Raw genomic sequence first — 16,557 nt, 5'->3', positions numbered from 1 at the left:
AATAGTGGCTGGTCCACAGAATTCATATTTGAGCTTATGGTCACTTTTAAAGTTCAGATTTAAGTCTTGCCTACTGTGAAATTTTGCCACACCAGGTTTTCTCTTATATCTATGGAATTGACTTTAAAAAAAACTAACATAAGATTTTCTAAACATCCTGTTAAATTTCATTTGGGTTTATTTTGCCCTTGTGTTTCTACATACTGAGATTATTCTGAATTTTTATTCTGCCACACATCTTATTTTTGGAGGCCATGTCCCAGGCAACTCTTGAATTCTCTACAGTTCTTATGGTTATTTTGAATACAGGTGGTTGTAAGTCTTTCTTCTTCTGAGTCTAGACTACTAAGATCCTCTTCTACCTTTTTAAGGTTTCCATAGAGTATACTGATTAAAAATTAGGGAGCAGAGCTGAACCTTCTTTACTCCTTAAGAACTTCTTTTTTCTTACCTAGTTTCTTTTCCTCTGAATCCTTCCCACATTCTCATTTGCCCATTTACCCATTTGGGTCTCTCTGAGACACGTGGGTCACCTGGGCAGGCTAATAATTTAGAAACCCATTGAAATAATAGTCATTAAGTATTTTTCAATATTTAGAATAGAGGCAGAAGATCTAGAAAATATAATTAGCTTTTTTCCCTCATTTTCTCACAAGACCTTCAGTAAGGCCTTTGAAGATGTTTGGAGTCCAAATTTGTGGGTTTTTTTTTTTTTCCTTGATGTGATTCCATCCTGAGAAGAACAACAAAAGAGTACATGTGCTCAGATAGCTATAAACTCACCCATTCTCTTACATTAGAAGTCCTCACTTGATTGTTTTGGAATTATTGGTGAGAGGGTTTTTTTCAAGTCATTCAAAATCAGATATCATATTTTTAAACAACACATTAAGCACTTTATCTTAAGATAAATTCTGTAAATGTATATCACTTCACCATTTCCTTAATGTAGGGCTAAGGTCTTTTTTTGAATGTGGGTCTATTGAGTGGGTGCCCTTTGATATTCTTGCACAAACTGTATCTAGAAAGTCTTACTTACACTTTCTACTGACAGGTTTTTTTCAAGTGAACTAAAAGAAAAGTTACTTGCAAATTTGAGTACAGAGTCCTAGAATTTTGTAATCATTTCCCCAAGTTTTTATAATTATTTTTATAATTATCTTGCTTCAAAATTTAGTTGTTTAGCTTTATCTAGTCTTTCAAAAACATTCAACATAGCTATCACTCATTTTTCACTGGTTTATATAATATTTAAATAGTAATTATTATAATAAGCACAGAAGTCCTAAACAGACTTGGGAATAAGCACAGTTGACTCTTGGTAAGTTAGTTACTCTATTGGTAGGAACAAATTGGGACCGTTGGTTAATTTAGCAGGCTGGTTAAATAGAAGTCAATAAGGAAAACCTTGACTATGTGTATATTTATCTGCTTACTAATGGTTAATGTTTTTATGCATTATACCGTACACTGTTCATGTAGATTAAATGGTCATTCATAACAGGGACCCATGTCATTTACTGTCTTTGGGGACCCCAATTAATATTTTGCATCTAGTTAATGCTTAATATATTCACATTATTTACAGCTGCTGTGGCTCTGGTCTTTTCTCCACCCAAGGAGTCTGAATTCTTTTTCAGTTATCCATATCTAAATATGTTCAAAAATCTAACTTAGGTTCTTGGTCCTCATAGACTTTTGTCAGGATTTCAGCTCACAACATAGCTCTTGAAATATGCTGTTTTGGCACTGGCAATATAGCTCAGAGGTAGAACAATTACCTAGTATGTACAAGGTTCTGGGTTCAATTCCTAGGACCACAAAAAATATGCTACTTTTGTACTGGCTTCCTGCTGATTCTTAGATGTACTTTCCCTACACTGATTCTTGAATGAATTTTTTGCCCATGTAGATTAACTCCCTGAAAAGGGATCATGTTTATACTTCATAGGAACCTCCCAGAATATAGATTCTGTGATGGTTACCTTGTTGATAATCATCAATCACTTTTCTAGTGGTTGATAGTGATTGACTAGTCCAAGGTAGCCAGTCACCTGTTGGATTTGATGGTACCAAAAAAAATGATTGTTCATTAAGGTTGAGATTGGCAATGGGCAAAATACTACAAAAAAGGGAATAAATAGGAATATAGATGACCCAGTGGTTCTGTGACTTTAGGTAAATTATTTTCCTTCCATGTCTACATGGATAGAATGGGAGACTAAACTATATCACTGGCTCTTATGATTTAGGATCATAATTATCTATAAGAATTTGATAAAAACAAAGGAGCCTTTACTTAGAAAATGAAATAAGTACTTACATATAAAAATCCTACATATAACTTCTGGAAGTCCTCAGATACTTAGATCAAATGATCTCTAAGATCCCACCCAGCACTGATAACTAGGCTGGATTCTAACATTACCAATAGGAAGTACTTCTTCCTTCCAAAATGAACCAGTGATGGATTTGATTACTTGACTTGATTAATTGGATTTTGATTAGCCATTGGCAACCACATCATGTATGCCCTACCCAAACTATACTGCATAAACACTAAAGGCTGACCATCCATCTCTATCTGGGATGGCAGTATATTCTCAGTGAACTTCTCTTTCTCAGCCCTGGTCATTGTTGGGGAGAGTACTGGGACAGTGTTGCTATGGAGACTTGACAGGCAACTTTGTAGTTAGGATAAAATGATTTTCTTGAGTCAAAGAAGATAAAGCTATTGCCGAGGATGATTTAAGACAATACTCTTGCCTGGTTATCCCTCTCAGCCTCACCTTTGTACTTTTGTATCTCAAGAGAGTCTGAAAGCATTCAAATGGAAAACCCATGGCAAAATCAGAGGCAAAATGTGAAAGGTTTTGAACTGGGATTCAATCTGCATGAGCTTTTCTCTCACACTATATAATGAAATTAAATGTTAATGATTGCAGTCTCTTATTCATGGAAAATAGTTTCTTTCCTGCATGAAATGAACAATAAGTGCAAAAATAATCTTCTTTAGTTTTGCTGTAACTTTTGCATGAAGATTGTTGCAAATATTTGCAGGTAGCCATGGGTAAACATCAGCACATTCTGAGAACAGATATGAGTTATTTCTTCTACAAATATCACAAGAGAGTTTTATCTAAAGATCACATCTTTTCTGACTTTACTTTTAGGTGTCCCCTGTGGCTTTCCTCTGTGAAGTGATTTTGTTCTAATTTGAGTTTGTAAATGTGTTTCCGTCAACTCACTCAACATTTTCTCTTTGATGATAAAGTTAGTTTACATGAGAACTCCTTCTTTAGGGAAAGAACATCAGGAAAGAGAAATTAGTCCTTCCTCCAGTGGGCCTGCCCTGTGAACTTGATTTTTTCCAACACGTGATTTTTTAGGAGGTAGCCACTCACAAACTACTCCTTGGCACGGTGAGACTGAGGAAGCATCTATTTACTGAGCTTTCAATTATGTCTGCTCATGAAAACCTCGATGAACACGTATTATTGAAATCAGGTCCATGAAGGCCTCTGCTTATATTTCCTTACCTGGTGAGTTTTTCATAAAGGACAAGCATCAACCTCTTTTCTTCCTACCTTCCGCTGCATGTTCTCTCTCACGTGTGGAATACAGACCTAATACAAATGCAGCAATACTATGCAATGCTGGTCACACTAAGGGGAGGTCACACGTGGGAGGAGGAGGGTAAAAGAAGGAAATGAAGAACTTGAATTGGTTGATGGATTCTCTATACAAGAATGAATGTAGAAATCTTAAACCAACTGAAACTACCATAAGAAAGGGACTAAGGAAGAATGAAGAAAATGAGAGGGAATAAACCAAGTAGGGTTATAATACATATATACATGGAAACATCACAAGGAAACTCCCTGTGTAGATTCCTCTACCTCAAACAAACATGTTTTTCTTTTTCTCTTTTCTCTTTTTTTCTTCTGCAAAATCGGAGAACAGGAGGACAGAATAGGTCCTGTGGGAGTTGGGGGGTGAAGGGGGGTTGGCACAACTGGGGAATGGGGTCGGGGTAAAGGGTAGGAGGATGAATACGGTGCAGATAATGTGTACACATGTATACAAATGCAAAAATGATACCTGTTAAAACTGTTCCAGGAATTGGGAGAGAAAGAGATAAAGGAGAGCAGGGGAGGGGGTAAATTCAACTATGATATATTTGATACACTGTAAGAACCTTTGTAAATACCACAGTATCCCCACCCAGTACAACAATAAAGGAAAAATAAATATCAGCAGGCAAAAGCATTTAACAGTAGAACAACTGAGAGGTGGCTAGGGAACAAGGTGAAGGAGGGAGTGTAGTCTGTGCTTAACATCACCCCAGTTTTCAAGTAATATCAAAGATCTTCTTAATCTAACCTTCTTCTTAATCTAACCTCTTCTTCAATCCAAGTCCATTTCTTAGCTATGTGACCTTAGGCAAATTTCTTATCTGTTCAGTGCCTTAGTTTCTTCCTCTGCATTAAAAAAACAAAATAGTAGGGAGTTTAATATTAGTTTGGGGTCAGTAAATGAGTTAAGGTGTTAGAACAATGTTTGGTACACTTGATAAATGGTAGTTTTTATTAACACTAACCCTCCAGTTAGGCCATTCTTACCATCTCCTGCCTATATACTGTCATTCCCAATCTTTATCTTGCAATTCTTATTACCCACAATGCTCTTCTTTCTCCCGTCCTACTAGGAGGTCCATAAAGAACTGTCCAAGAGACATGCTACACAAGCCTGTAGGAAAGTTTATATTTTCTAACTGTGGCATTAAGAAGATAACAAGAAATCAGAAAACTTTCAATAAAATATTTAACATCTGTATACAAAATTTTATCATCTTAACCTGCATCCAATATGAATGTAAAGTCAATTTTACACTTACAAAGGAGATACATTACATTCCTTTTTTCTCCAAAATCCAGTGTATATTTTATATTTTTTTCTATATCTCAAATCAGACTAGCCACATGTCAAGTGCTGAGTAGCCACATGGGCTAGATAGAAGTATGGCATTGAACATGCAGGTATCCAGTGAGCACACAGCTGAGGGTTACTTTCTCCTTATATAAAGGCTAGCACATACCGAGTGTTTACAATGTATTGCCAGGCCCAATACTAAGGATGTATATTTCATTTAATCATTATAACAATTCCCTTAGGTAGGTACCTTTATTGTTTCCATTTTACAGATTGGAAAACTGAGACTTGAAATTAAGTAGCAGCTAGAAAGTAGCAAAGCAGAGCTGGAATTTGAATTTCCTCTGCCCAACTCTAGAGTTTGTACTCTTACCTTGTGTATGCTGCCTCTCAGAAGGACATGTGAAAATTTAACAAGTTGACACAGATGTGCAATTTTATTAAGAGTAAGACTGTCCATGAACAGATTCTTCTTGGGTTCTCTCATGACAGATTGTGCAATCAGTCACCCTATAAAACTTACATTTATTTATCTGTGAACAGATTGTGAATAGATGGAATCTGTGCTCTCCTGACCTCTGGGGATGGGGCTGCCAAGGGAATGCTTGCTTATGAAACATCTGGAAAATGAACTCTCTTGTGTGGGATCTCTTCATTGTGGTCAAGGCCATGCAAGCAAATGCAGATGGTCTCTAAACAGTGCTTATAACTGGCCTTAAAAAAAAATCTACTTGCTTTTATTGGCAGAAGCCTACAGATGATGACCTATGATTTAAAATCAGGACCACTTTCAGATAGGATATGTTAACTCATTTTTATGAGGATTGCTTCCAGAGTTCAAATGCTGTTGTTAGTTTACACAACCAGCTAGCTTCCCTTCCCTATGGTATTTCTGAACTATTGCTGCTGCTTCTTTTTTTCACCAATAAAGGCCAGATTTGGACAAGAGTTGGACCATAATCCAGGAGCAGATCCAGATGGACTCCATGGTCATCAAGGGCCTTGATCCAGATACCAACTACCAGTTTGCTGTGAGGGCTGTGAATCATCACGGACCCAGTCCACGAAGCTGGCCCAGTAACACCATCCGAACACTTGGTGAGTCCTGTGTCGTCGTTCTTCACGAGAGACATGTGCAGGTGCACTGCTGGGGATGCCTCTCAGAGACTTGCTTGCCAGGGGCTTCTTAGTTCCCCACAGAGGGACAGCCTGGGATGGGGCCTCTTCCCTCAGTTTCCTAGCCCTTTGGAAGTTAAGACTCTCAACTGGGACACAGGCTATTTCTGTGTCCAGGAGGTCAGTGGAAGGTTTATTTTTGCATCATCCTTGGGGAGTTTGGGGTCAGCCTTCGTTCATGATCACAGGACTGACCACATGGAAAAATGATGTGTGGTCCCTCCAGCCTCCCTCTCATCTTTTGAGAAAATGAGTTCATCTTAGAACCAGAGGAGAGAAAATTAAAGGCCCCCAGACTCTCAGATGTGCAAGCAACCTCAGCCCCTCTGGATGATGGTCAGGTAGTACTGAAGAAGTCATGGAGTGCTAGCATGTAGCCTGGGGGCCAGGTGATGGTGTGTTCTCATGGTGCCTCTCAGGGGAAAGCTTGGGCCACTGTTCATCAGATCAACTGAGGATTTTCTTACAAGTCAGACTCGGTCTCTGGGCTGGGATTTAACAAGCTGTCACATGATAACAAAAAAGCATATTTCTATCGGAAAGGCTCAGACCACTTTCCCAAACCCAGTCCAGCTTAGAAATCTTTGTATTTTGGAAGGGGGGGGGTTCACATTTTCATAAACCTAGAACCTTGCATAGTAGGGAGATCTCAGAACTGAAATGCTGGCACATTTTTTGTTTGAAGAGTCTAAATCATTTCAGTTTGGCTCATAAATACCTCCAGAAGAGCTCTGCTGCTACTCTGGGTCCTCTTTACTCCAGAAGGCTGCTCCTGGAAAGAAGTTTAGCTTGCTAGTTGGCTTCCCATTGGCCTGACACAGAGCCTTCTTTTTATGTTAGTGGATCTGACTAACCTCCTCCCATTCCTAACAAAACACTCACACAGCTGACGTCCATCAAGGCTAATGCTATTCAGGGTAGAAATTCACATGTTTCACAAATCCTAGAACTTGGGCTCTTCTGAAAACTACTCTCACTCTATAACATTGAATGTTAGGTTTCTTTTCTTCTGATTTAATTGTTGGGGTGTGGTGAGGATGCTACACCTCCAACACACACACACATTCTTTCTCTCTCTCTCTCCAACCTGCCAGCTACTCATTGTTTCCCTGCTCCCCAAACATATGCCAGGGAATGAAACTCCTTCATAGAGGCAATCTTAATCATTCCACTTCAGAGGCAGACCTCCTTCTATTCTTGCTAAATGAGATCTACTCTGTCCTTTTAGGTTGCTCTCTGTGATGTATGACCAAAACATGGAGCAGTGGCAGCTATGAGTTGACTGAGCTTTTAAACAGTTTGTCTTTTTGTTTTGTAAACTAAGCACTGTGTATTGTGCACCCAGCCCAACCTCCCCACTTCCAACCTTGAGCTCCTCTACTCTGTTCTCACTTCCTTCCATCTTTCCCTCAGTATTCCCTCATCCCTGGAAATAAAAAGAAGAAAAATGAGATATAACAACTCGTGGTGACCCTGATCCTGGCTTCTAGAACCAGGAAAGAGTGGGTAGGGACATCCCTTATACTTTTTCTTTTTTAACTGAAACACTTGTCTGAATTTGGAGTTTCTGATCATTATTTCCCTATTTTTGTGGCTTAAGTGTGACAAAGCATGCAAAAGTGCTTTACAGATATGTAACATTTTATTATAATTGGTCTCTTATGAGAAGTAAAATTTTATAATTTCAAGATAATTTATGTGCAGATGAGGTGTACAAAGCCAAGATAATTCAGTGAAATTCTTCCTTATGGGCTATTCTTAAATACTGTTATTTTGCTTCCCAAACACATTTTTTTCCATAGGCAAAATTGTTCAATTACCAAATAGCATTATTTGAATTGTGACGGATTTGAAATATCAGAACTAACATTTGGGAAAGCTTGCTATGAGGCAGGCTTTCTGCATAGCACTTTGCGTATGAAATCCATTTAATCCTCACAGAACCCTGTGTTGGAGGAATGGTTACCTCTTTTTATACATGGAAAAAAAAATAAGTCTTTGACGGTTACATATTTTGCCAAGACTGATAAAGGCAGGATTTGAGGTTGGTTTGGCGGACTGCACAGCTACTTCCCTGAGTGAGATAGACAAAGGTTATTATTCCTCTAACACAGAGTAGCCAGGGAATGGCTATGGTCAACAACTGAGTGAAGGCCCAGGGACGGTCCAAGTAGAAGGATGACAGAGGAGGCTCTGGCAACACGTAATAAAACCTGCAAGAGTTGATTTCTTTTCCTTTTTCTTCTTTCTTTTCTATTTTCTTTTGCTTTTAAAGCTTGAGAGGTATTTTATACATGTGGGTAAAACAAATGTGGGAGCTGAAAATCAACCTATATGCAAGGGGACAGCCCTGGTAGCATACAGTCCACGGTCCTCCTCGTTGGCTGGACCCACACCACGTCAGTGAACTATTTTGACCAACACCTTAAGTGCTTGTTGGGCTTTTCCCATTCTCCCGTTCTCTTTCCTCCCCATCTGTAAGAATGATTGTTTGATTCCATGCTCACTTTGCTTCCTGAACAGCCAACTTTAGAATAGAAAGTTCTAGAAAACTTGGGAGGTCTAGTGCCTAATGGGAGCCTTAGATTTCACTGATAGATATCACTGAGGTCCTGCCTAACCCCACCCTCTTTCATAAGGAAAGCTAATACCTAAGCGTTCTAATGAGGGAAGCATTTACTTCCTACTGGATGCATTAATGCCACACCCTATTCACAACTTAATTACCTCCTAAGACAAGAGGAAGATCTTAGCTGCTCTCTGGCAGGTAAGTGAAAGAAGTCCAGAGCCCAGTGTTTTCCTCAGCTGGCGCTCAGCCAAAGTGAGGGCCAACGGTGGCTTCACTGGAGTCTTGAGACGGATGAGCATTCTCCACACCTTATCTCATCTCCACAAAAACACAAGTAGAACAGAAGAAAAAACAAAACAAAACACAAGACTTCAGTGTCCAGTCTTCTAAAGAGACATCGGATCAATTTGGTCACTTTCAATGATAGTGATGCTACCCTGTATTTTATTTCCATTCTCTCTTGGGAGACTTTCAACACAATTCAGCATCTATTTTGCTTCCTTGATAAAAGAACACCAAAATCACAATCTCTCACTCTTTACCCCCATCCTGCTATATTTTTCCCCCAACAAAGAAAAAACAGCAATATCGTAACTTGCCTTTGATATTGTAAATTAGCCAATTGGTGGGTAGGACATGCATCCATTCCATCAATTGGTCACTTAGCCACTGAGATCCAAGCTTAGCTCAGTCAGAAGCATAGAGGCAGGTTATAAAGGACATGAACAACAAATAATAGGGGTTTATTTATTTGTTTATTTATTTTGGTGGTGCTGGGGTTTGAACTCAGGACCTCATACTTGCTAGGCAGGTGCTGTTACCACCTGAGCCATTTCACCAGCCCCTACAACAAATAATAGGAAGGCAGAGATTCAATAACATATGTGTGCACTCAACTCTAGGATTATATAACCTTTCTTGGAAATAGAATGTGATCCACCCAACCTTAACTATCTAGTTTCTAGTGCTTTATCCTTACAGTATAGGCAGAGAAAGAAAATAAATACTTACTGCAGTGATCTGGTATCCTCAGGGCGGTCCCCAGCAGAAGGTATTCTTTTTGGCTTTTTTTTTTTTTTTTTGTCAGTACTGGGGATTGAACTTAGGGCCTCATGCTTGCTATGCAGGTGCTCTACCACTTGAACCACATATTTTATTCTTTCCTGCCTTACCTCAGGGCTTTGGTACCTGCTGTTTCCTCTTCTTGGAACGCTCTTCCCCAAGATCTGTCTGTGACCATGACTGTCCCTCCCTTTCTTCTTTCAGACCATGGCTCACACCAGGTCACTTCCTCAGACAGGCTTCCATCATCTCAGCCTTATCACCCTGCTTTATTTTCTCCCTAGCACTTTCACTGCTGTGTTCCCAACACCTTACCCAATGTCAACACTGAGTAAGTATTGAGGACATGGGTGAGCTAGTGTAACTTGGCCAGTCAAGAGTTTATGACTACTTTGGAGATTAAGGAACTCCAGGAAATTCAAAGGGGAGACAGGGATCTAGAAACCCACCTGGGCTCCAAGTAGGCTTCCCATTGGTAAGACTCATAGGCAAAGTCGAACTCCCAGAACTGCAATGTGACAAAAATAAGGAAAAGCTAAATAGACTAAAGGGGAGCGGGGAGAAGGAAGGGAGGGAAAAAGCGAACCCAGTGAATTTAGATTCAAGGCAGTAAGGATGGGAAAGAGGCCTTCCAAAGAGATCCTAGTGATGAAAAGAGTACAATTTGCTGATGAGGGCAATGGAGGAGGGAGAGACATTTTCAACCTTCCAAACTAAACCTTATTTTTTGATCATTTAGAATAGCTTCAATATTTCTTTATCACCTTTTCCCTCTGGTCCTCATCAGTCTCATTATGGTCTCAGATTCTTGGGGATTACATAGAGATTTTCTTTTTTTAAACAAAAATCTCCCCAAAATCTTATTTCTTCTACAGTTTCAGAAACTTACTCTTCCACTGAACTGAGACAGATCTGCCTGGCCAAATCAGTCAACTTTCACACAATAAATCTTATCCCCTGCACCCTCCCACCCCACCCCACCTGTCTTCTCTATACCTTGCTGCTCCCTCAGGTGTTACCCTGTGCTCTTGTGGTCAGTTGTGTCTGTCTGTATCTTTTTTCACACAAGTATCATGTGTGAATCTGGCTTTTGCTCAGCTTTGCTCTGAGATTGAGCCCTTGCTTTTTAATACCCTGTCTCCCCAGAGACCAGATTCAGCATGCTAGGGTTTTCAGGTACATGTTGTCACATAAGTAGCCAAAAAAATAGGTTTCCTTTATCATCAGTCACAAACAAGGATTTCTGGTTAGAAATAGAGCCCCTGAATTGGCTGTAACAGAGAGCAGAGGGAGTCAATCAGGAAGCAGCCCCAAATCCACAACTTAGTCCTTGTCAGCCCTGAGTTCTTTGTTCCCCCATCACCTGACCCTTTAGACAGAGGTCTGGGCTGGAGGAACCTTGCTGTGGGATCACTGGAAAGTCACTTTCTCTGGATTTCAGTTTCCTCATCTCTAAAAAGGGTAGAGTAACGCGTGGGCAGGTAACATTTTCTACTTCTCAGGACTGTTTTGATGAAACATTTGTGGAACAGAGGCTTTGACATCTGCTCACTCTTCAAGGTGAAGGAGAAGTGGATGGAGTCTCCTCCATGCATAATTATTGAAGGATAGTTAACAGCAGCAGGTCTGTAAGCTTTTTCGCCTTAACCTGAACTCTGTTCTTGGGACTTGAGGACATTAGAGTGCCAGAATTCACAAACACAATCCAAGAGCAAAAACTTTCCCGACTGAGAAATGGAGGAAGGGGAGAAACCTCATTAGTTCAGTCATACAGATTGGGGGATGAAGACTTCCCCTCTCTCCCTCTCTCCCTCTCTCCCTCTCTCCCTCTCTCCCTCTCTCCCTCTCTCCCTCTCTCCCTCTCTCCCTCTCTCCCTCTCTCCCTGAAGAGTCTATGAAATAAACAGATAGCAGGCAGATTAACAGGAGAAAAGGCCTACAAATTTATTACCTGCGAGGAGTCCTAACAGGAAAAAAAGTGAATACTGCCAAACTCAATGAGATCAACAAGCTTATATACCTTCTTCAGGGGTAGAGGGGAGGATGGATGTAAGCCAATGGTTTTCCAAAGAGAGAGAGAGAGAGAGAGAGAGAGAGAGAGAGAGAGAGAGAGAGAGAGAGAGAGAAATAGGTGATAGACTGTGAAGTTGGTCTGGATGAGCATCAATACCTGCAGTTTCCTTTCCCTTGTGATTGGAGAGTTTAATCCTCCCTGTTTGTGAGAGTTCTGGGGAAGAGATGTGAGACATCAGTCTCTCTTTGGAGGGTTTGTCTTTAGGAAGATAAGGGGAGCTCAGAGAGCCTCCTCTGCATTTGTGTTCCCCAAGAGCCCTCAGTTGGAAGTAATCAGTGTGGATTGGGTTGATCTTTCCAGGTCTCCTTCAGTGTGTTGGGTAGCTTTAAAAGACTGCTATGATCAGACATCAGATCATGAAAGCGACAAGTCACAGGAATTCTCACACTTCTCGCCTCTTAAGCACATCCTAGATTCAGGCAAAAAGAAAAGCCAACAGAGTACAGTCTTGCAACTCTAATTTTTGATTGTTTGTTGGTTTTTAATCTCCCAAAAGTTAACCATCTACATAGACAGGGGTCAACAAATTTTTTCTGTAAAAGGCAAGATAGTAACTCTTCTTGGATTTTTAGGCCAAGTCTGCAATTGTAGCATAAAAATAGCCATAGACAATAAACAAAATGAAATGTCCCAATAAAAGTTAATTTGTGGACACTGAAATCTGAAATTCTTAGCGTGTTCATGTGTCACCAAAAAAATTGTTCGTTTTAAGCTTTTTTCCCCACCATCTAAAAATGCAAAAACTGTGTCTGCCCATACACAAAAATAGGTGTGGGCTGTATTTGGTCTGTGGACCATAGTTGGTTGATTTTAATTCTAAGAGTCTCCAGCAAATTTTGGAGAGTCCCTTTTGGTAGCAATTTTGTCAAGCTTGGAAGGAATCAATTAGTGCATAAAAATGAAATTGTTCCCTTGGTAGAGTTCTCGGAGATTTAATTTTCACATGAATATTCTTAAATAAGAGACTTGGAAAGCTCGCAACACAGCTCTATTGGGACAGAGAAAGCAAGGAAGGGATGAGGTTGCTTTGCTGTGCATTAAGTCAGTGCTTGGGATAGGCCTATAAACCCATGAACTGCAGGGATTTGTAAATCTTTAGAATGTAAGACTGAAAAGGGGACTGGAAGAGGAACAAATCATTTGCTTCACTCATAAGCTAGACAAACCTGCATTTTAAGTATGCATTCATGCATAAACCCAACTGCAAATGTGATTTTCCATTCTAGGTGCCCTCCACAGTAATCATGCTATTGATTTGCTAATGCCTCGATGCATGTAAATCTGAGTAACATTCATTTGCACAACTTTATTGGCTCTAAAGGGAATGATTCACTTTGCTGTTTAAATACCTGCTACCTATTAATTGCTCTTCTGAGGCCTTTGTACATGTTACCATACATTTACTTATAATCAGCACACCGATAGACATTTTACCCACTCTGGCTAGATAGAGAAGGGATGACTACAGCAAATGATAAAATATAATTTTCCAAAGAAAAGGACTTCACCATGTTCTAGTTTAACTGCAGTAATGCTTCTGTCTCCTCTATTTTAGTGGCTGCATTATAAGCAGTCATGTTTAAGTTATTCCACATTAATATATTGAGGTGATATGAACACACATATATAAACATGCAAATGAATTCACTATTTGATATCCTTTTTAGTCTACTTTGTTCTCTTTTCTTTATACTCATCATTTCCTGGCTACTCTGTGCTCTTCCTTTGGAATACTTCTTGCTTTTACACAATTTTCCATTAGAATCATCCTTTCTAAGCATCTGAATTTCTGAGTCACTTAGGTTCTTTGATGAGTGAGTAGGGCCACAGTTGTGGTTTAGCCCAAAGACATGTATGCATAGGATGAGTTTTACATGGTGACAGACATGTAGGAGGGGCCCAGTGGGTGCCAGCTGAGTCTGATGGCTCTCATTTGAGATTATCTAAGTAAATATGAATCACTGGCAGCTGCCATTGGAAAGGTGACTTTTCTGGTGATCTTAGGTGTCCTCAATCTCCTAAGCAGGAAATTGAGGCACATGTAGTTGGGTAATTAGCAGCAAGTTTAATGAAGGGACTGTTTGTGGAAGTTTAGAAAGGTATAAGGAATCCAAGAGGATGCAATCATCAGCATGTGGACAGACAGGGAGGATCAACAGCCAAGAGCTGTGACCTTCAGATATGACTCAGGAACCTTCTCTGTAGAAGACAGGGGAATAAATAGCCTGACTCCTTTTCCCTCCTCCTCCTGGCCTGCCAGACAGAGAAGGGCAGACGGTGGGTATGGGGGAACAGAGGTGAGGAAGCACCACAAGAAGAAGAACACAAGAATGGTGCCTACTATATGGATTCCAAAAATGCAGATTTTTTTTTTTTTTTGGTCTTTCACTCTTATAAATTTAGGGCACAGACATCTCATCTATCCTTTTGTAGTTAGGATATTATCTTGAACACGGCAGTTATAAGGTTTTACATTCAATCTTTGTGGTCCAGGGTTTATAAACCCCAGAAAGGGGTTGCCTCCTTGTTTTTCGCATGCGGAAACTAAGGCCCAAAATGACTCAGCAGCCTTTTCAAGGTCACTTATTGGAAGATCCATGATTACCTTTTTGCATTTGATTTCTGAAGTTGGTGGGATACCAGAATCAGTTCCCAGGGGTGTTCAGAGAAGAGGAAGAAGGCAAGTGTGGCCAAGAAAGGGCTGCTGAGGAAGAAGAATGGGAGGTGAGGGGGCCAGAGAGGGTAAGTGCAGTTGGCAGAGCCTGGTTAGGGCCTTAAGTCTGCTGGAAGCTATTGGACTTGGCTGTCTGAGAGGCTGGATCAGAGAAATGCGAAGTTCTTACTTAGGTTTTTACAAAATCATTCTTAGTAGGTATGGAGGGGTGAGGGCAAGAGCAAAGAATCTAAGGAAACCTTCACAATAATCCTAACATAGAAATATCTTTCTTGTCTTTAGACAGAAAAAATTTATTGTGCTCTATAATTCTTATTATTGGGGAAAAATTAGACAACATAAAAATATTTTTTAAATACTGAAATGAAAATTATCTCTAATCTTAGCATCTGGACATAACCACTATTAACATTTTGGTAATATTATCTTCCAGAACTTATTATGTCTCTGATGAGATCATATTACATATGATTTTTCTGTGCCACAAAAAATACTGTATACAACTTTAAATATAAATAATATAGTCCTACCTCATTAATTTTTAAAAATAACAGTGTGTATTCCACATGTATCTTGACTAATTCCTCACTAGTGAATATTTAGATTGTTTCATGACTATAACAAAGCTGGGCTTCTCTTTTAGTTTGTCCAAATTCCCATTTTCCCATTTGATATCTCTCTGAAGCAGAGTATGTCAGCACTGTTATTTCTAATGTTTGTTGATGGATGAATTAAGGTGTCAAGCCAATCAGGAAAGTGCATGATATTGTAACCCAGAGTCCCTTACATGGTTCACTAATTTAATAACTAGTCCATGCTGCAATAAAACTTTTTTCAATGCATAATATTCCCATATACTTTTTCAGATGCAAATCATTTTTTAAAGAAAAAATAAGTAACCTGCTACAAGGATTTACCTTTAAGTTCACATTTCCTGTTGGCATTTTTGGGCCCCAGCTTCTCATTCCACTGCTGTGGAGAGCCAGAGGCTTATCTTCATAGTGTGAATTAGTGAACATCAACACCAACACTTACTGTGCTTAAAATTATAACCGTATCTCCATTTTGGCCAAGTGAGATGCTTCTCCATCAAAGGTGTGACCACGTGGTCATAAAGGGATCCCAGAGGCCAGCAGAGGATTCTGAGATTCACAAGCGTGAGCATGCAGAGGGAGTCATCCAGCCGATGGTGGTACTTTGCAAGTCATCCAGCAGGTGGCGATAGTTGATGGATTTACAGAGCAGGAAGAGCCTCTAACTTCATTCTGGAGTCTCCTGAGTGGAGATAAGAAGTTCCATTATTGTCTCCCTATGGTGGACTGCTTCCATGATTAACTTGTCACAGTCAAAACAGGAGAAGGCAACCAGTTTTTTAAGTTTTAGTTTTGTGACAAGCAAAAAAAATTTTTTTCTTTAGTGATCTAAAGCCTTTATGATATCTTATAATCAGTACTGTGTCATAATAACACACAGAACTGATAAAGTGAATCTCTTTTCCTTTTAAAATGAAATGAAGGGTTATCCAGTTCTGAAAAAAATAGAAAAATCAAAATAAGAGATGAAAACAACTACAAACAACTAACATTAAGTGAAAAGCCCCACTTTTTTTCTTTTATATATAGTCCTACTGGATAAATTCATTGGAAAATTGCTTGAGTAATTCTCAAGAAAGTGAAGAATCTAGTTTTTTGGGTCAATGGTGATTTCTTTACTTTTTTGAGTACTTTAATCACGCAATTCTAAAGCTTTATATTAAATGTTAATTTTACCAGGCAGTTTCTGGGTATTGGGGTGTTTGGGGTAAACAAGACAAGCTGTGTCCCTGCTTTCATGGAGCATACATGTCTAGGTCAGGAGGTAAACAATAAAATTAATATGTGTCATGTTACCTTACATTACATAAGTAATATAATGTCTGTAATGGCAAGAGCTAGGGAAAAAAGTGAAGGGGAAGATGGTAAGAGCTATGGTTTTGTACAGAGCAGAGTCTCTCCATGTGAAGGGAGCAGCAAGTGCAAAGGTCCTGGGATAAGAGCAGGCTTGTGATATTTTAGGAACAGTAAAGAGGCT

At 39.5% G+C, this 16,557-nt stretch overlaps 1 protein-coding gene across 1 annotated transcript in view; it reads left to right on the top strand.

Annotated features, from left to right (window-relative positions):
* Egflam (EGF like, fibronectin type III and laminin G domains) overlaps positions 1 to 16,557 on the top strand; it is a 159,204-nt gene that overhangs the window by 83,601 nt on the left and 59,046 nt on the right. The window contains exon 6 of the mRNA XM_074077576.1: positions 5,864 to 6,030. Coding sequence (XP_073933677.1) covers positions 5,864 to 6,030 — 167 coding nt within the window. The remainder of the gene's footprint in view (positions 1 to 5,863; positions 6,031 to 16,557) is intronic.

This window comes from Castor canadensis, chromosome 6 (genome assembly GCF_047511655.1).
Source record: "Castor canadensis chromosome 6, mCasCan1.hap1v2, whole genome shotgun sequence".
Taxonomy (NCBI): Eukaryota; Metazoa; Chordata; class Mammalia; order Rodentia; family Castoridae; genus Castor; species Castor canadensis.
This window is presented reverse-complemented; position numbering and strand designations above follow the sequence as displayed.